Source organism: Chiloscyllium plagiosum, unplaced genomic scaffold, assembly GCF_037043375.1.
Source record: "Chiloscyllium plagiosum isolate Xiang-an unplaced genomic scaffold, Cpla_swu_hap1 HiC_scaffold_17, whole genome shotgun sequence".
NCBI classification, from domain to species: domain Eukaryota; kingdom Metazoa; phylum Chordata; class Chondrichthyes; order Orectolobiformes; family Hemiscylliidae; genus Chiloscyllium; species Chiloscyllium plagiosum.
In genome coordinates, this window is record NW_028270155.1 from 59,455,396 (window position 1) to 59,475,814 (window position 20,419).

The window sequence follows — 20,419 nt, forward strand, 5'->3', positions numbered from 1 at the left end:
TGATAGCCAGCCCATATTTACATTCCCTGTCTCTAAAATCTGCAATTATTCCGCACACCAGCGTCCCTACATCTCATCGTTTTATTCTGTCAGTCTCCCTGCATCGTGCCCACTTTTGCTCTGGCATTTTCCACGCGTCCTTTCTCTGATGCGTTCTCGCCAGAAACTGAAGTTTCACTGCAGCCCCGTTCCGCCCGCGCACTTGCAAATCTGCAAGTGTAAAACAAAACAGACGTGAAACAATCACTCGGCTCTTGGGGAGGGCAGCGCTGCTGACCGCTCACAATTCTCCAGAAGCCGGCTGAGAATTGGAAGTTCGCTGAGCTGGACAGCTCATACAACACAGCATTCAATGAAAAAAAAAAGTTGCCCTAGCCAGGGGGTTAAACGCTTCTGCCTCCGACCTACCCTGTCACCAGCGGCTCCCCATCCAATTGCTGCCCCCAGGACAGGCCGGCAGTCCCATCTCGCAACATGAGCCTTAACTCCACCCGCACCGAAACTGAAACACAGCAGCATCTTACTCCTCACACAGTTTCCAGGAAACACTACGAGGACTTGCTTTATAGGAAATCACGTGGCTCAAGTATAGGGCAGAGACTGGGTGGGGATCATCGAAGCGCTCGCCTCCTACTGGTGCAGCCGTTTGGTGACTGACTCACACTCTCCGGTGACAAGTTTCTGCTTACCTTGTGAAATTCAGGTGCCTGCAACCTTCCCAACCTCACAAGCCATTTGCTCTCAATACTCGCCGAGAAGAAGTGGCCACCATACCGGGGCAGAGCGTCATGCTGGGGAGGCAACCAAACACAAAAACATGTCACACTTTTCTTCGTCGTCCCGAGTCTGTGCTGGGATGTTGTGGCCAGCATTTAATCTGAAAATGTGTTGCTGGAAAAGCGCAGCAGGTCAGGCAGCATCCAAGGAGCAGGAGAATCGACCGATTCTCCTGCTCCTTGGATGCTGCCTGGCCTGCTGCGCTTTTCCAGCAACACATTTTCAGCTCTGATCTCCAGCATCTGCAGTTCTCACTTTCTCCCAGCATTTAATCTCCAATGTAACCGTTTTGCTCGATTTACTTTCCTCCTGGTGTGTTAGTTCATGTGTACAGTATTATCTTAAAGTAGTAGTGGGACATGCTGGAAATACAGTACTCGGGTTAGGCAGTGCTTTTGCAAAGGGAAAGAGAGAGAGAGGGAGCTTTTCAGGAATGCCACTTTTCATCAGAACCTTCATGCTACTATCTCACTGAGACTGACGGAAAAGTTATCTACTTAGCTTCATTTCTCTGCACTATCTCTCTCTCTGCCTGTTCATTTCTCTCTTCAGGGATTGATCCCAATTCCTTTTTGAAAGTTATTATGGAGTCAGCTCCCGCTATCCCTTCCTAATGTCTACTGCAGCTTAGAAACGAACTGCATTTCAGTGTCTCTGGTTCTTTTGCCAATTTCCTCAATTTTGGTTTCTCTGATTGTCAGCATTTTCACAAATGGTGCAATTTCCTCCTTCATTACAATATCAACATCCCCCACCAATTTTGAATACCTGTGCCCAATCTCCCCTCACCTTCCACTGCACCAAAGAATACCATCCCAGTTTGTCCTGGCTGTCCATGTGACTGAAGTCCTATTACCATCCCATTCCCCTGTTTCTCCTCTCGGGTCTTGACATCTTCCTTAAAAATTGATGCCCCAAAATTGGCACAGGGCTCCAGCAATGCTTTCATATAGATTTATGATAACCTCCCTCAGTTTATCATGTCAACCATCCTTTTCTGTAATTAAATGAATCATTTCACATCCCACACTGTTAAATTTTATCTGTCCCATTTCAACACTCCATCCTCCTGAAGCATGTTTCAATCCTCTTCGATATTTATTTTCCAAGTTTCGTGTCACTGGTAAACTTTGAAATGATGGCTGTCCTACCCAGGGCAAGATAATTTATACATATTAAAAAGAGCAGTCATTACAAGCAGTGCCCCTGGATACACTACTGTAGGTATTCAAGATCATATGAAATAGGAACAGCAGTGGGCTATTTGGCCTCTCGAGCCGACTCTGCCATTCAATACACTCTTAGCTCATCCGACATTCCTCACATCCACCTTCCTGAGTTTTATCCAGAACACTTGATCCCTCCTCCTGATCAAAAACCTATCTCCCAGAATTAAAAACACAGAAGAACTCTGTCCCACAGCTCTCTGTGGCAAGGAATCAAAAGATTCACAACCCTCTGGAAAATGAAATTCCATCTTATCTCAGTCTTAAATTTGGAATTCCTTATTCTGAGACTGTGCTCTCTCATCCCAAACTCTCCCATGTATCCTCTCAGTATTTACCCTGTCAAGCCTTTAATACCAGTGAGGAGACTCCCAACCTGCTTAGCTTTTACTTATAACACAATATCTTCCAATCAGGATTCATTCTCGTCAACCTTCTCTGAACTGCCTCCAATGAAACAATATCTTAACTTGAAGATGGGGACCAAAACTGCTCTCAGTACTCCAGACGTGGTCTCATTATGACCTTGAACAACTGTAGTAAAACTTTCCTACTTTTATACTCCAAACACCTTGAAATAAGAGCCAAAAATCCATTAGCCTTCCTGATTACCTGCTGTAACTCTGTGCTCACTTTCTGTGTTTCATGTCCAAGTCCCTTTCTGTCACAGTTTTCTGCAGCAATTTTCTATTTAAATAATACTGTTCTTTTGTTTTCCTTCCAAAATGAACACCTTCACTTTTTATCACATTATACTACATTTGCCAACTTACTTAACCTATCAATATCTCTCTGCAAACTGTTTGTGTCCAGCTTGCAACCTGCCTTTCCACCTATTTTTGCATCATCTGCAAATTTGGCTACAATACATTCACTTTGTTCCTCCCAGATATTAATATATATTGTAAACCCCACTGGTCACTGGCTGCCAACTGGGAAAAAAGAACCCTTAGCCCCACTTGCTAATTCTTGAGCACCAGCCAATTCTCAATCCATGCCAACATACTACCTCCAACACTGTGGGCTCTTATCTTATGACTTAACCTTTTGTGAGGTACCTTGGTGAACATCTTCTGGAAGTCCAAATACATCTGCTGGTTCCCCTCTATCCACTCTGTCTGAGATTTGCTCGAGAAACTCTAATAAAATAGTCGGACCCAGTTTCCCTTACATGTAGTTATGCTGACTCTGCTTGATTGAATTTTGATTTTCCAAATGTGCTGATGTTCCTTCCTTAATAATTAATTCCCACATTTATCCAACAATAGATATTAGGCTAATCAGTTAATTAGCTGCTTTTTGCTTTCCTCCCTTTTTGAATAGAGGTATCACATTGGCAATTTTCCAATCCTCTGCTACTTCTTCAGAATCTTTGGATTTTTTGAAAAATATTCCTATTTCTTATGGTCTCATGATCTTTTGGAAAGCCACCATTACTTTCTACTTATGCTGCTGCCTGCTGTTGTGTTGATGAACCAGATTGAATTTTATAAAGCAGACTGGATTTCACTCCTCCATTCAGAAGAAGCATTTTGTCTCCTTTTGCAACTTTTCTCCCAAGTGATCCCTTGTGGGTTTAGGAACATAAGATGACAGGAATCACATGGCATCGCTTATATCCTTCTCTCACAAATGGTATAAATTTGTGGTATAAATTCCAGAAATCCACCAATATAAAATTTAACTAACTCTCAGGGTAAGTTCCAACACATCTAATTGTATAAGTCAGTGCTTAAAATGCCTCTCACTACTTACTATTCCCTGGAATATTTTTCCATGTGTTGCCGACTTATGGTCATACCAGCCCAGACCTTGCTATTGTATGGTATGTGCATCTAAATATTATCTTTCCATAATGTATCATTCTAAATCCAATATTCCTATGACTTATCACATTAACATTTTCAAAGGTTTGACCACCAAACATTGTCTTTCAACTTAATAAATGTGCATGCATTTACCATATTATGGTTTATTCAACATGGAAATAAAATTGTTTACTTCAACAAAATATTTTCTGAGTTACTGGCAAGAAAGAGGAACAGACACCTTAAAAGAGCATTTGGTCTAAATCCATTTGTGTTCTGGACAGAGGTTCAAACCTTTTAATGGCCTACATTTTGCCACTAGAATGAGGGTGAGGCCATCAGCATTCAATGTTATTAAGAAATAAACTGAACAGCAATATTTGGTGTCTGCACCTGCACAGTTATACATGGGAGTCAGGACCCTTCCCCTCCGTGAGTTTTAACACACTGGCACCTGGTCAATAGTCTCAGCAAATCAGATACATGAAGACATGAAGCTATGGTATTTTACCCAATAGGTAACTAATGAATGTGCCAGGAAAGGTTGCGATTTTTAACAATATGTGATCAGAGGAACAGGAATAGACCATTCAGCCCATTTAGTCTGCTCCCCCTATCCAACTGGATTATGGCTGACCATCTACATCAATGTCACTTTCCCCACTATCCCTATATCCATTAATGCCATCAGTCTCCTGAAATCTATCAATTGCTGTCTTAAATGTACTCAATAATTAATCTTCCACAGTTCAGAGTAAAGAATTCCAAAGATTCATTGACCGCTAAGTAAGGAATTCCTCCTCAACTCATCCCTTAAACAGGCTACCCGTTTTTCTAGTTGATTCTTATTTGCCTTCTGGGCAATTAGGGATGGGCAATAAATGCTGGCCTAGCCAGTGAGGCCTTCATCTTTTGAATGAATAGAAAACAATGTCCTGAGATTATGTCCCTTCATTGTAGACTCACCAGCCAGGGGAAACATGTCATCTACATCCATCAGGTACAAATTTTTAAGTTTAGATGACATCGCCCTTTATTCTTTCAAACTCTAGGAAATACATACTAAATCTGCTCAATTTCTTCTCACAACATACTTCCACCATCCCAGAGACTAATCTGGTTGCACTCTTGCTATGGCAAGTGTATCCCTCCTCACAGATAACTGGACCAAATCTGTACACAATACTCCAAATGAAGTCTCAGAAAGACTCTATACAAATGCCGCAAGACATCTTCACTTCTGTACTCAAAACTCCCTTGTGATGATGGCAGCAACCTATTGGTTTTTCAAATTACGCACTGCATGTGAATGAACTGCATCATGAACTGCATGAACTGCAAGGACACTAAGGTCCTTTTTACATCTGCACTTCCCACCGTATCAGCATTTAGAAAATATTCTGCTTCTTTCTGGATTTTCTTTCTAATGAAGTGAATAACTTCACCCTTATTCATATAACATTGATTTTGCAATGCTCTAGGCCCTTAGATTAGATTAGATTAGATTACTTACAGTGTGGAAACAGGCCCTTCAGCCCAACAAGTCCACACCGCCCTGCCGAAGCGCAACCCACCCATACCCCTACATGTACCCCTTACCTAACACTACGGGCAATTTAGCATGGCCAATTCACCTGACCTGCACATCTTTGGACTGTGAGAGGAAACCGGAGCACCCGGAGGAAACTCATGCAGACACGGGGAGAACGTGCAAACTCCACACAGTCAGTCGTCTGAGGCGGGAATTGAACCGGGTCTCTGGCGCTGTGAGGCAGCAGTGCTAACCACTGTGCCACCATGCCGCCCACTCTCGTATCTTGTCTAAGTCCTCTTGAATGTCCCTGTATCCTCCTCACAAATTATGTTCCCTCCCACTTTTGGTACCATCAGCAAATTTGGAAATATTACATTTCATCCCATATCCAAATCATTTCTATGCATTGTGAATATCTGTGAACCTTGTACCCCATGAGTAACACCCTGCTATCTTGAGAATGAGCTATTTATTTTAACTCTTTGCTTTCGTTCTGCCAACCAATTCTTAATTCATGCTGGTATATTATCTTCAATGCCATGCTCTCTTATTGTACTCAGTGACCTCCTCTGTGGGATCTGATAAAAAGCTTTCTGAACCTCCAAATAATACATCCACTTGTTCTCCTTTATCAATAGTTCCAGTAACATCCTCAAAAACTCTAACACACTTATCAAACATGACTTCCTCTTCATAAATTCATGTTGATTCTGATGAATTTTACTATTCTTTTCTAAACATGTATCTTTAGGATATGAGTATTGTTAAAGTGGCCAGAATTTTTCACATATCCCTAACTGTCCGTCAGAAGGTGTGGGTGAGCTGCCTTCTTGAATTACTGTAGTCCTTGTGCTGTGGATTCTTCCATAGTAGCGTAAAGGATTGAGCTCCACAATTTTGTTTCAGTTACAGTGAAAGAACAGGGACATAGTTAGTGGAGGAATACTTATGTGAATGATTGCAGCTCCAATTTCACTCAAGGTGCCAAATATCACTTCCAAGCCATAGCAACCTGTTTTATAGTAATATCAAATAAATTTTCTGCTACTGAAAATTAAACAAATGAGGACTCTCCATCCTTTATATCTTAATTATTGTTAGAGATATTTTAGAAAGTAAAATTAGTGATCATTTTCAAACTTATTTCTATCTCTCTTTTATTTATCACTGCTAATTCCATTTTCCTTCGCTTCTATTTATTTCATTTTCTTCACATGATTTTACATTGAATTAAACATTCTAATGTACAACTTCTGGTTAGGATTCTACAGTTATACATTCTGCAATCTGCTTGAAGAAATAAGCTCTTTTTGCAATGATTATACACCACCTAAATGGTGCATAACAGAACCTTTATTACTTTCAGTTCCAGTTAAAAGTCCAAAACCATCTTTGGGCAACTGTACGTGTAATGAACATTGTTACGATTGTAGTAAAAATAGTCTCTCAGTATTACACTTATCATCTGATTCTAAGACCTGAAACTTTCATGGAGTATAAAATGGGTTAAAAAATGACAAAAACAGACCTAAACTGGCTGCTATGATCACCTGACCAGGTTGAGCCATACTCACAAAGCTAACAGTAAAGTGGATCAGTCTGAGCCAAAATTAACATTATTATTAAAAGACATTGAAATTCAGCTCAAATTCTCCTATATTTAAACATCTTCCTAGAAGTTACATGTTGAGCTGACTGGTCATAAGCACAATGATGAGTGAGTTCAAGAATATACAAGTGAACCTTCATCAACAGCTGCTTCTGAGCAGCAGAGCAGGAAGAAGGAGAAATTGACTTGTATTGAAGAACAGTGGGGCTTTTTTCACTGGAGCATAGAAGGTTGAGGGGCGATCTTAAAGAAGTTTATAAAATAATGAGGGGTATAGATAGGGTGACGAGGTGAGAGGAGAGAGATTTAAAAAAGACAAGAGGACCAAATGTTCTACACATAGGGTGGTTTGCATGTGGAATGAACTTCCTGAGGAAGTGGTGGATGTGGGCACAATTATGTTTAAAAGACATTTGAATAATTACATGAATAGGAAAGGTTTGGAGGGATATGAACCGGGAGCAGGCAGGTGGGAGTAGTTTGGGATTATGCTTGGAATGGACTGGTTGGACCGAAAGGTCTGTTTCTGTGCTGTATAACTCTATGTCTCTATAACTGGGAGATATTCTATCTGTCTCTCTCTTTCAAGCTCATTCTCAAAAGTTGATACAATAATTTCAAGGAAAAAGCAACTTGAGACAACAACTTTGCATGAAGAACTCAGGATTAATCCAGTATTGCCATGCCTGAGGAAACAGGACAACAATCATTGGAACTCAGGTTTCACTCAAACACTTGAAAACAACTTAAATTGCAACTGCGTGCACCTTTCTGTCTGTACAGCCACTTTCCTCCTCACACATCTTTTGAAACGTATTACCTGTGTTGTGTTTGATTTCACAGTTTGCTATTTCATTTAGGATTAACAGATAATAAAACCCCACTCTCTTTGATCCAAGAAAACTTTTGGATTAGTACTCTGTCATTTTTGGTCTGGTTAGCTAAGTTTAATTCAAGTATGATAGGTCCATGACCAAAAGAAATCTAAATGTTTGTTGCAACTGACTGAGAGGGGGTTAGAAAGAGGGGAGTTGTTCACCCCTCCTCACCTGGTCACAGCAACATTAAGCACTATCTGTTCATCATCTGAACTCAAAATCCAGACCAACGTTCTTCAAACATTTAGAGCTTATAAAGAATGATGAGGCATAATATATATTAGATCATCAAGTAGTTTACACAGCAACATATATTGAGGTACAGTAGGTGGCAATCACAAGATTAAATTTGAGTTCGTATTCAACATGGGACTGTTTCTATTTAAGCTTCCTCAGCAAATTCACTTGTCCCTCATTCCCCTTAATGTCATGTCATTTAGGTTCATTGCATATAAACCTCAATCGCCACAACCTTTCTCTTCCCTTTATTCTAAGTGTGAGCTTACTGATTTTATACACTGCTCCCTGAGTAATTTAGGGTGTACTTGCTCAATAAGTTCAGCATTGAAGTCATATGTGTAGTGGAATTACAGAGCTAAGGCCAGCCAGAGTAGAGCGTCCTTGTCCAGACAGGCTCCTTCTGCTTTGCTCCAGTGTCAGGAGAGATGATAAGTCAGGATTCCACAATGTTTTGTGCATTGGTGTGAAGTGAAAGAAGCACAACGGTAGTCTAGAACCATACATGGGGTAAGTTTGAAGTATGGCAATGAATATTAAATCTGCCAACAATCAGTGCATGAAGATTTCAGACCATAGGCTGATTCCCCGAGCAGAAAGGTCCAGTGAAAATCCACATCTTTTAGATAATGTGCCTTAAATTAGGAGCTTTTGACCCATAATTTTGCAGCAGTACCCTTCACAATCTCCAGTCCTCCAGGTGAAATATTATACAATCTCACGTGACATTTATAGCACAGAAAGAGGTAATTTGGTCCAGTAGGTTAATGCTCATGCATAACTCAACAAGAGCCTCTTCCCAGCCTTTTTCATACAGTCTCGCCAATGTATTGCCTCAGATATATTTTACGTAGTTTCCAATATCGCCACAGCATATATGGTAAATCTGATTTCCAAAAGGACGTCATTGACAGCAAAGTGTTATAACTGTACCTGCATCCTCCACCACTTCTTCTGGCAGTTCACTGCACACACGAAACACTTTCCATATAAAAAAAGTTGCCCCTGAGGTCCTTCTTAAATCTTTCTCCACTCACCTTATAAATATGCCCCCTAGTTTTGAACTCACCCACCCGAGGGAAAAGACTGTTGCTATTCACCTTATCTATGCCCTTCATGAGTTTATAAACTTCTAGAAGGTCACCCGTCAATCTCTGACACTCCAGTCGACCCCGACTCTCCTTATAGCTCAAACATTCCATTCCCGGCAACATTCTGGCAAATCTTTTCTGAACCCGCTGCAATTTAATAATTCCTTGCTGTAACAGGGCAACCAGAACTGTACACAGTATTCCAGGAGAGGCTTTCCACAATATCTTGTACAACCTCAACATGATGCCCCACCTGCTGTACTCAAAGTTCTGATCAATTAAGGCAAGTGTGCTAAACGCCTTCTTAACCACACTGTCTACCTGCAGTACAAATTTCAAAGAACTACATACCTGAACCCCTAGGTTTCTTTGGTCTAGGACTATACCACTAATTGTAGAAGTCCTGCATTTAAATTCCCAGCAGCCCTGTTGGAATTTGAACTGCAAACTCCAGATTATCAATCTGGATTACAAATCCTGTGACATATTCATTACGTTTCCTTATCTTCTAACTTAGTGACAAAACCTTGTTATGCAGATGACACCCACATACATTCCTCTGAAACTGAACTCTAGGTCATGGATGACTATTTCTCCAAAACATAGGAGAAAATAGGCCTTTTACTAAATAGCTGGAAAATGAAAGCTCTCGTCCACTCAGCTGCCAGAGCAGAGCACCTCTCCATGTTGATTAGAAATCAATGCTCGAAAATGGGAATCACTTCCCTATCTTGAGAGTCTCCTTTCAATGAAGACAGGCAGAGATATCGAGCTTCATCTTCATGCCCAAATGTGTCAGTTCAGGCTTTGTCTGATTGAGGGAGAGAGTATTTGAAAACTGGGATCTCAATCCCAAGATTCGGGTCCTGCTTTACCAGGTAGCAGTGATCCCTACACTGCACACCTGTACTATTCGGAGACGTGGAGAGCGCACCCAGGCACAGCAGCATTATAGACATCCATCAATGATGCCTCAGAAGATCCTTTGAATCTAATGGGTGGAAAGCTGGTCCAGCAGGGGTGTGCCCTCACAAGCCAACTTGTCCAATGTTGAAGTCTTAATAATAGATTGTTGAAGCAACTGTTATATTTGGAAATCTGTCCGAGAGTGTGAGAAACACTTTAGGATATTCTTGAAGAGGTGTAACATTCTCCCCATGTCTGCGTGGGTTTCCTCCGGGTGCTCCGGTTTCCTCCCACAGTCCAAAGATGTGCTAAATTGCCCATAGTGTTAGGTAAAGGGGTAAATGTATGAGAATGGATGGGTTGCGGGTCAGTGTGGACTTGTTGGGCCGAAGGGCCTGTTTCCATACTGTAAGTAATCTAATCCCCCAAGGACTCATGGATTGGGCCTGACCTAAACTTCCCAATTGAGTCCAACTGTATTGGACTCAATTGGGAAGGTACCATACACATGGCGAGACTTCAAGTATTTACAGAGTCAAAGACATCAGAGGGAGCACACTAACCTCTAAACAATCCACCTATCACCGCCCTACTTGTGGCAGAGCCTGTAGGGGCAAATTACTGCCGATGCTGAAAGCTGTGCAAAAAAACAATAAATGCGGGTCAGGCAGCATCCATGGTGACAGAGAGCGAGCTAAGGAGTCTAATCTGGGTGACTCTAAATGAGTCTAAAGGCTGCCTCCTCTACATTTTACGTCTGATGAGTCATCCTTTTTCGAAACGTTAGTTTGCTCTCTCTCTCCATGTTTGTGGCGGGAACTTGCACTGACTCTCCCAAAGGGAAGAAACGTCTCCTGGATCCCCAGGTGACTAAGAAGGATCGTTCATCGTTAATGATTAAACACTCTATTCTAATTTGCACTACCTCTTCCAGGCCGTATGGCTAAGCAAGGATTCTTCAATCGGATTCGGGGTCGTTTGCCCTGATCCTGAATGCTCTGTCAGCGGCTAACAACAGACGGATTTCTCATGAGCTCCGATGTCCTGTGCTACGCCAATTCTATGTCACCAAGGCGCGAAGGAAGTCTGAGGTGGCGCCCGGCGTGGCATCTTCTATCAATGTAGCAGCACATCCTCACGGAACAGCATCATCCTCGCTGCCTTAAACTTTGAGCTGGCCTCACGGTAGAATCTCACCGCTAACAAAGACAAGTTGTCAAGAACACAAACGATTCTCCGAAATCTTAGTAACTAGCTTTGAGGAGAAGTGAAACTGAAACTAATTGCTACAATACAATTCATTGTGGCGTTAGCTAAATGAGAATTGTTCCAAACAAAAACACGGCATGCCACCAGAATTCAGGTCTTGCTGTAGTACCGTTGTATTTTACAGATGACAGCAAGGTGACACAGTCTCATGACCCCTTTCACTATGTAGCAGCCCCAGGTAATGGTGAATCCCGAAAAATAAAAATCTTCCCAAGTTTCCTTAGTATCAAACACCTCACCACCACTTTAAGGTTATGACTCCAGGTTCCATACCTTCCCAAAGGAAGATTCCAGTGTGTCCTTTTGTCTCCAAAACTCCGTGCTATTTATTTTCTTATCTAGTCAAGTACAAAACCGGTGCATTCCTTGCTACTGCTCGCGATTAAATGAAAATGGATTTGTTCTGGCGATTATTTTTTTTTACAAAACTTTGGCCATGTCAAAGGCGTGATGTGAACGGGGGCAATTCCCGTGGAGTGCACAGAATCGCTTTCGCTTTCTGCAAATAGTTTCCGTTTTATTTTGTTTTTTTTTAGCCGAAGCTTTCGAGTCGGAACTGACAGCTGAATCGGTCTCCTTCAAGGCAAATACCCAAATGCAAATCAAAGAATGATCAGAACCACAAGGGGGTTTGAAAGTCAACTCTCAATCCACACTCTGTCTTGTCTTTCTCCTTCTCACTCTCATTCTGCCTTTTGAGAGCCCCATAGGTGGATCTCCTGTGATTCGACATTGTGCCAATAGGTTGTTTGTCTGAGCGTATAACTTCACCATTGTTCACTCGAAGTAAACCCCTCTTCACGGGACTTTGAATTCGAACATTTGCAAACCTCCTACTCCCCCCCCCACCCACCCACCCACACACACACACACACACACGCACGCATGTAAAAGTTCACATATCCACCCACATACACACGCACAAACATACACATCCACACTCAAACATCCTGACACCTGTAAACACCACCCCCACCACTCACACTCAGACACTTACACAGCCATCCATATACACACCCAGACACAAACACCCTCACACTCGCCCACCCCATACACGCACACCCATATACACACCCACAGATAAACATCCTCACACTCACCCACCCCAGACACACACCCCCACATACATACCCACACACACAAACACATACACACGTTGCTCAGCGGTTAGCACTGCTGCCTCACAACTCTAGGGTCCCAGGTTCGATTCCAGCCTCGGGCGATTGTCTGTGCGGAGTTTACACATTCTCACCCCTGTGTCTGCGTGAGCTGGGTTTCCTCCTCCAGGTTAGGTGAACAGGCCGTGCTAAATTTCCCACAGGTTAGTGCATTAGTCAGAGGGAAATGGGTCTGGGTGAGTTACTCTTCGGAGGGTCGGTGTGGACTGGTTGGGACGAAGGGCCTGTTTCCACACTGTAGGGAATCTAATCTAATCACACACAAATATAAAACCACAGCCAGACACGTACACCCGATGCAGCCCTGACGAAGGGCCTCTGCTTTCTCTCCACAGATCTGCTGAGTTTGTTTCAGATTTCCCGCATCCACAGTCCGTTGTACCGTATCATCCACTTTAGAAGCAGTTTGGTTTGTCTTCAGAGAATTGGAAAAATCATTTCAAAACCTAAACGACAACTGCAGAATATACTACATAAAATGCCATCTGCAGATGAATGTGGTTGATACATCCATAGACCATCAAGGATGGACAGCACTCTCCAACTGGACCCCAGTGACCGACACACGGACTGTGTTAAGACTCTGGATTGTATATATATATTGAAAGTGAGTGTGTTGAGAGTGTTAAAGTGTAACAGAAAATTATGCAAATCACGGAGCGACTTGAGACCAGTTAAATTACCTTCCGTTGCTGCAAAAAATATCCGTTGTTGTAACACATTTCAAGATGATGGGGCGGTGAGAGCTCACATTCAAGGCTTTCCTGTCCTTTTCGAAATGATGAACATTGACTCCTCAATGGGCTCGGAAATTAGAGGCTAGACTGATATTAAAAAAATGGAAGTTCTTCAAAAGTAATGTTGGTCCAAATGCTGAGATATTCGTGCATTCCACCTTGGTCACCCCAAAGCTGTTATTGCAGATATTTACAATGCAATCACTGTCTCAATTCTCAATCGTTGTTTGACATGCAGAAAGCTGACCAGGAACTGGTGGCTCAGCAGTTAGCACTGCTATCTCACTGCACCAGGGGACCCAGGTTCGATTCCGGCCTCTGTGTGGAGTTTGCACATTCTTCCTGTATCTGGGTGGGTTTCCTCCGGGTGCTCTGCTTTCCTCCCACAGTCCAAAGATATGCAGGTTAGGTGAATTGGCCACGCTAAATTACCCATAATGTTTGGTGCATTCGTTAGAGTGAAATGGGTCTGGGTGGGTTACTCTTCGGAGGGTCGGTGTGGACTGTAGGGAATATTAAAAAAAAAGAAACGCTGGGATGGAGTTTTGCTCGGCCTTGTCCATTGCTGACGGACAATGGACTCTAATGCATCACTGACTCCTCTAGTTAAACTCCAATCCAATCCCAACACTCCATGTTACATTGGGACCCTCTGAAACCAACTGAACATACACAAGGTAAAAACAATGACTGCAGATGCTGGAAACCAGATTCTGGATTAGTGGTGCTGGAAGAGCACAGCAGTTCAGGCAGCATCCAAGGAGCTTCGAAATCGACGTTTCGGGCAAAAGCCCTTCATCAGGAATAAAAGAACATACACAAGGCCTAGCCAACTTCCACTGACTGACCAGGGATCTCTAACGCTGACCGTGAGCCGCAATCTGACCACACCGAAACCGCAGAGCAGACATATCAGTACGGGAATGCATTTTGCTGCGACTACTTGTATCGAGTAAGCCCCGGAACATTGAACATTACAGCGCAGTACAGGCCCTTCGGCCCTCGCTGTTGCGCCGCCCCGTGGAACCAATCTGAAGCCCATCTCTCCTACACTATTCTATTTTCATTCACATATTTATCCCCTTCGACCCCAGGATAATACTTTTCTCCTTTCAATGGAACGACAGCCCATTGTAACAATAAATATAGGAACTCCGTGTTTACGAACTGTTGAAAAGAGCTTCAAAATGAACAGAGATGCAAATATTTAATGGTGAACATAATTACAGTTTAAAAGATAACACGGCGGATAATTAGAACTGTAAATAAATTCGGACAGCGGATTACATGGTAATGAATTGGAGAGAGAAACAAATGCCATGAATTAAATTGGAGACATATTCACAAAGGCCTAGGGAGATCAGGGAGACTGTGAAATGAACTATTCAGAGATTGTCTATCATTGAGTCATTTGAATGAGGAACATCAGTGGCCAACTCAAGCACAAATATTTCGGGTCTTGAAACTTTAACTCTGATTTCTTTTCACAGCTGCTGTCAGACCTGCTGAGCTTTTCCGGCAACTTTTTTTTTTGGACAAATATTACCGGAACGCACTGCACGCCATTCCTAATCCAGCTCTATTGTTCACTCTTAAACCGCAAGGAGTCAATGTGAGTCCTGACCAATATGATTCCACCGGAAATTGCTATCTTGATCAGATAGCTGAGGGTGAGGTGAGGCGGCCTATCTTTCCTGTCAGATTCCTCCTCCCTGGTGGCTCTGACAGAGCCGAGACATCACGTCCTTCTGCAGTATGCTTTTGCAGAGTCGGTTGAGCAGGAGGTGCAGTGCTTTCTGAAAAGGTTCGTCACCCACTCGCACCCCTGAGTTGTTCAATGGGGGAGTGGGCACCATTTGAGGAGCCCTTGAACCGCTGTGCAGGGGGGAGGCTGCTGTGTGGAAACTCCCTTGTTAAATGTAAACGTCAGGAGCACTGCAATGATATTCAGGCACTTCGGGAGCAGAACCCGTTTTTATAGGGAAGAAAAGCTGAACTCTCCTTGTCTGTAATGATGGTTTGGAATGGTTTCGTCAGTTAGAATGCCCTTTTCCATTGGGAAACCAGATTAAAATAATTCATAAAATCTCTACAGTGTGAAAACAGGCCATTAGGCCCAGTAAATCCACACAGACCCTCCAAAGAGTATCCCTCGCAGGCCCATTTCCCTATCCTATTAGTTTTCATTAACCCTGACTACAGTAATGCACCTAACCTACACATCCCTGAACAGATGGGCAATTTAGCTTGGTCAATTCAACTAACCTGTACATCGGTGTGACTATGGGAGGGAACCCACGCAGACAGAGGGAGAATGTGCAAACCCCACACGAACAGTCGCCTGAGGTTGGAATCGAACCCGGCTCCCTAGCATTGGTAGGCTGCAGTGAGGCACCATTCGGTAAAGCACACAATCGGGCCAAATCGAATATTTGGACTCCCTCTCAAACAGGCCTCATCACTCAAACTAAGAGCTGACCAAGGTCATTGAACACACGGTTAAGGCGCCAGCAGCTGCTGAAGTGGCCTCGACTGTCCAGGCCACAGCCACTCGGTTCAGCTGAAGGTGGATTCTAGATCAGTGGTGCTGGAAGAGCACAGCAATTCAGGCAGCATCCGAAGACAGGCAAAATCGACGTTTCGGGCAAAAGCCCTTCATCAGGAATAAAGGCAGAGAGCCTGAAGCATGGAGAGATAAACTAGAGGAGGGTGGGGGTGGGGAGAGAGTAGCATAGAGTACAAAAGGTAGTTGGGGAAGGAGATGAAGGTGATAGGTCAGGGAAGAGAGGGTGGAGTGGATAGGTGGAAAAGGAGCTGGGCAGGTCGGACAAGTCCGGACAGGTCGAGTTACTGGAGGTTAGAAACTAGGATGAGGTGGGGGAAGGGGAAATGAGGAAACTGTTGAAATCCACATTGATGCCCTGGGGTTGAAGTGTTCCGAGGCGGAAGATGAGGCGTTCTTCCTCCAGGCGTCTGGTGGTGAGGGAGCGGCGGTGGAGGAGGCCCAGCACCTCCATATCCTCGGCAGAGTGGGAGGGGGAGTTGAAATGTTGAGCCACTGGGCGATTTGGTTGATTTATGCGGGTGTCTCTGAGATATTCCCTAAAGCGCTCTGCTAGGAGGCGTCCAGTCTCCCCAATGTAGAGGAGACCGCATCGGGAGCAACGGGTTATCTCAGCTGAAGGTGGAGGCGAGGCCGGCTCGACACCTGGAATGTAAGGATCACTCGAGGGTTGGGAGTGTTTGGGCCAGGGAAGCTGGACTCTGGGGGTGACCGAGAGCTCCAGGAGCAGAGTTCAAAAAATTGTGATTTCACGGATCCTGGATTACAATGTAATTCCATCCCATGGGAGACCCTGTTGCGGCTTTCAGTGAAGTCTAACCTGCCATTCAAAAGTGTGTTCCCCCTCTCCTGTTCACGGCCCATGCTGACAAGGGGAACATTCTCATTGACCGCGACCACTGGGAACTGCTTTCAAGCCTGAGCCGTCCTGAGTGTTTGATCATGTTCAGTTTTCAGTTGGGCAGGCTGGGGCTACAGCCTGTTTTCAGGTGAACTGAACACTCATCGGCAGCAGCAAGCGGACAGACCCATCCCTGGCTACTGCGAGAAACTGAAGTTCCCCTCTGCAATGAATTCAAGGTCTTTCTTTTCATTCATGGGATGCGTTATTCATCGGCGCCTGCATTATTACCCACCTCTTGCTTCCCTTAAGGAAGCCGGGATGAGCTGCCTTCTTGTAGTCTTTATGTGGAATGTTGTTAGGGAAGCAGGGATTTTGACCCAGCGATAGTGAGGGATATAATTCCAGGTCAGGGTGGTGACTGAGGGTAACTGTCAAACGCTAGGCCGCAAACAGATCTCTTCAGTCCCTGCCGTCCTGGTTCGAGTGCATCTTCAGATACAGGAAAGACAGACCCCAATCCGTGAGTCCAAAGAGATAGTTACAATTCCTTGCCGCACCTTCATGGGGATTTGAATGCCTGGGCTGCTGAATGTGAAACATTAATACTAACGCTGGACTTTGTGCATGCACCTCTACTGCACACAGTACCTAGAAGCAAGCAGTTAGTAAAACGCCTGATAAACGTTATTTTCACAATCGCCTGCATTTGCAATATTACTTAACTTACACAATCACCTGATGAAGGAGCGTCGCTCCGAAAGCTAGTGCGCTTCCAATTAAACCTGTTGGACTATAACCTGGTGTTGTGTGATTTTTAACTTTGTACACCCCAGTCCAACACCGGCATCTCCGAATCATTCCTTAACTTATATAATCTATGCCCCAAAAGACTATTCATAGACGCCAAAACGTGTTAATTCTATTTTTTTCCCCCGGAAAACACTTTCTATGTTAGGACCGGGCATTTCAAGCTTATATGGGGTTTAGACAAATAGCGGGGCTGTGTTAAATGATCTGAGCTTAATAACTGTTAAAAATAATCAAGTCTTGACTCCTGACCCAAGTCTGGTTATAAGCAAGGTTCAGCACGGCTGCCTCACAGCGCTAGGGCCCCGGGTTCGATTCCAGCCTCTGGTAAGGTCCGGTTGTAAGTTCATGATGTGCCTACCGAGTCTGACCGTTGGAGTGGCTGAGTTGATCGGAATTATGGAAGTTTGTCGCAGGGAGTGGTAGCTGGTTTGAGAAGTAACATTTGTTCCTCAGTACGTGCCCATTGAGGCTTCTGCAGTACAGGTTCCCGCACTAACACTAGACCCTAGTGTCCAGCTACCCCTCGGTGTTAGAGCATGCGTCAGTTTCCTTGGGGGGGGGGGGGGGGGGGTCACAGCTTGACTTTATCTGAAGCCTCCAGACCCAAACTGCAAATTGGGAGGACCACATCGGCTCGCCTACCTCAAATCCCCTCCGACTGATTGAAAACCTCCTCTGAGAGTCTCACCCAGAGCCAACTGAAACTCCAGGAAAGGAGACAAGTTCAGAACCGACCAAACTACACAATTGTTGACGATGAAGCGAGTGTCCAAATCAGTGCAGGTTCACTTCACCGCGGGCCCCTAGCCACTAACTACCCAAATCCGGCCGAGGCTTTGAACTATTCCAACCAGAGCCCCTCCCCCCCAAGTCTCATGCCGCTGTCTTTCGCCCACAGAGGGAGCTCTCTGTAATCTTTGGTCTGAACGCTATGACCCCGGCACCTAGGATGGTTGGAGGCTGGTTCCCTCCACCTGGGCTGTATACGGCAGAGAGCAGATTGAGAGTGGGCACTTTCCTGGCACGGCTATCGCATCCACGTGCCAGCCAAGTGGCACCTTCCTTGCTCTTTGACCCTCCCCAGTACACCCCTCCAAAAGGTGTCCGCCTTTCCTCCAGTCCAGTTGCCTGATCTCTCTACACGTGTCCCATTGTCGTTAGCAGGCGCTGGAGTTACTCAGGCTGATTATCTATTTGCTGACTGCTAGCCGCTGGTGAAAAGTAAGCGACACAGAGTCCTGTTTGTTCCCCTATCCAATGGACGCCACAATCGTGGAGACACGGCTGCGCAGATGAAAGTGAAACAAAATTGGTGGTTACCCAGAGTGGCACAATGAAGATCCCCAGGTTGGCAAAGAGGGCACGACTGTGTCCGCACCCACCAGGATTCCCTGACCATTTCAACTTGAGAACCAGAGAAGGCCAATTTCCTTGCAAGTTTGGTGCCCAGCGGTTAAAACAAAAATGCTGTCTTCTTTTCCCTGTTAATTATGGGATTCCTGGTGGGTGCTGGGTTTGAGCTGTGTAAACCTCAACACTGGGAGATGGAGGGGGCGACCTAGGATCAGTCTGACTGCAGCTCAAGGCAGGGTGTTACCCTGATCTACAAAATACTTAAGGTGTGGGTCACAGAACGAACATTTCAAGCCTTTACATACATCCACGTCAACCTATCAGCTGAGCAAATAGGAAAGTTTTGTTTTCCAATCTACTGTGGACTTCAGGTACAGTCTGTCATAGGCCAGTAAAGAGCAGGCAGGTGAAGTGGTAAGTCTGCCTGTGCTGTTTCACCCTCAGCCTGACCCCTTTGAATCCACCTATGTTTTCAACCTCCCTTTTGCGTGGCACCAACATCCCATTTTACCATTTACTCTCTGCTACCCCTCACCTTATCGCGGATCCCTTCTTCTACCTCGCATACCCATCCCCACCTTTTACTCCCTCTGTATTTGCTTATTAACTGGGACTCCTTTCAGATGCAACCCTGAGGTATTAGGTCCGTTTGTCTCAGCAGGGGTGTTACCTGAGTGGCTGAAGTGTTACCCAGCATTTCCTGATTTGATTGAAGATATTGGGTGTGCTGCTGCTGCCTTAGATAAGAACATTAACTTGGTACATGCATTACTCACGCCTGACCTTTGTCTCAAGAATAACATACTTGTCTCCCCGACCAATTACGCAGCTTTCTCCACAAAGATTGTGTCTACCAAAATCTAGCCATAAGCATTCAGTTGTGTTACCAATTTATTTTTATTATTTCTATATGGGATATGGGTATCGTTGGCAAGGCTAGCATTTGTTCCCGTCCCTATTTGCCTTTGAATGAATTGGCCAAGTGAGCCTAATGGCTGCACAGCAGCAATCAATGAGATTATGGCTAATCTGATAATCCCCAACTCTACTTTCTTCCGTTATCCCCATAATGCTTGATTCCCTCATTAATTAAACATGTATCTTTTTCAGCCTTGAATTCAATCATTGATTATGCCTTGACAGCCCTCTATGGTCCACAGATTCACTATCTTCTGAGAGAAAAAAAATCTTCCTCATCTCAGTCTTAAATTTGTGACCCTTACTCTGAGATTATACCCTCTGCTCCAAGACTTTTCCACAAGGGCAAACAACTGTTTCGCATTTACCCTATCAAGTCCCCTAAAAGTCATATATCTTAATAAGATTGCCTCTCATTCTTCTGAATTCTAAAAAGTACAAGCCCAATCTACTCAACCTCTCCTCATAAAACAGTGCATCTCAGCTGGACTGGACTGAAAGAGTAAGTTAGTCTGCTCAGAATCTGTGATTATGATTTTGGAGAAGATTTGTAGCTCAGGTTGTGGATCAGGTGCTGGTGGATCTATGCTTATGTTTGTATGCATCCAGATCATAAGTATACGGCTTCTTGGAAGTGGACTGGATTTTTTTTTAGCAGAAGGGAATTGAATTATCAGAAAA

At 44.2% G+C, this 20,419-nt stretch overlaps 1 protein-coding gene across 11 annotated transcripts in view; it reads right to left on the reverse strand.

Moving 5' to 3' along the window:
* The window catches only part of nlrc5 (NLR family, CARD domain containing 5), a 179,509-nt gene that overhangs the window by 152,298 nt on the left and 6,792 nt on the right, over positions 1–20,419 (reverse strand). For 5 of the 11 annotated variants that reach the window (XR_015759976.1, XR_015759975.1, XR_015759977.1 and 2 more), the window contains exon 1: positions 409–546. Coding sequence is in view for 5 of the 11 variants with exons in the window: in XM_087995971.1 (XP_087852097.1) it covers positions 409–476 (68 nt within the window). In the remaining 6 variants the exon portion in view is untranslated. Of the gene's footprint in view, positions 1–408; positions 547–689; positions 792–10,991; positions 11,473–11,608; positions 11,805–20,419 lie in introns of those variants that run through there. The other 6 variants (XM_043707152.2, XM_043707153.2, XM_043707149.2 and 3 more) reach the window with 4 other exon arrangements.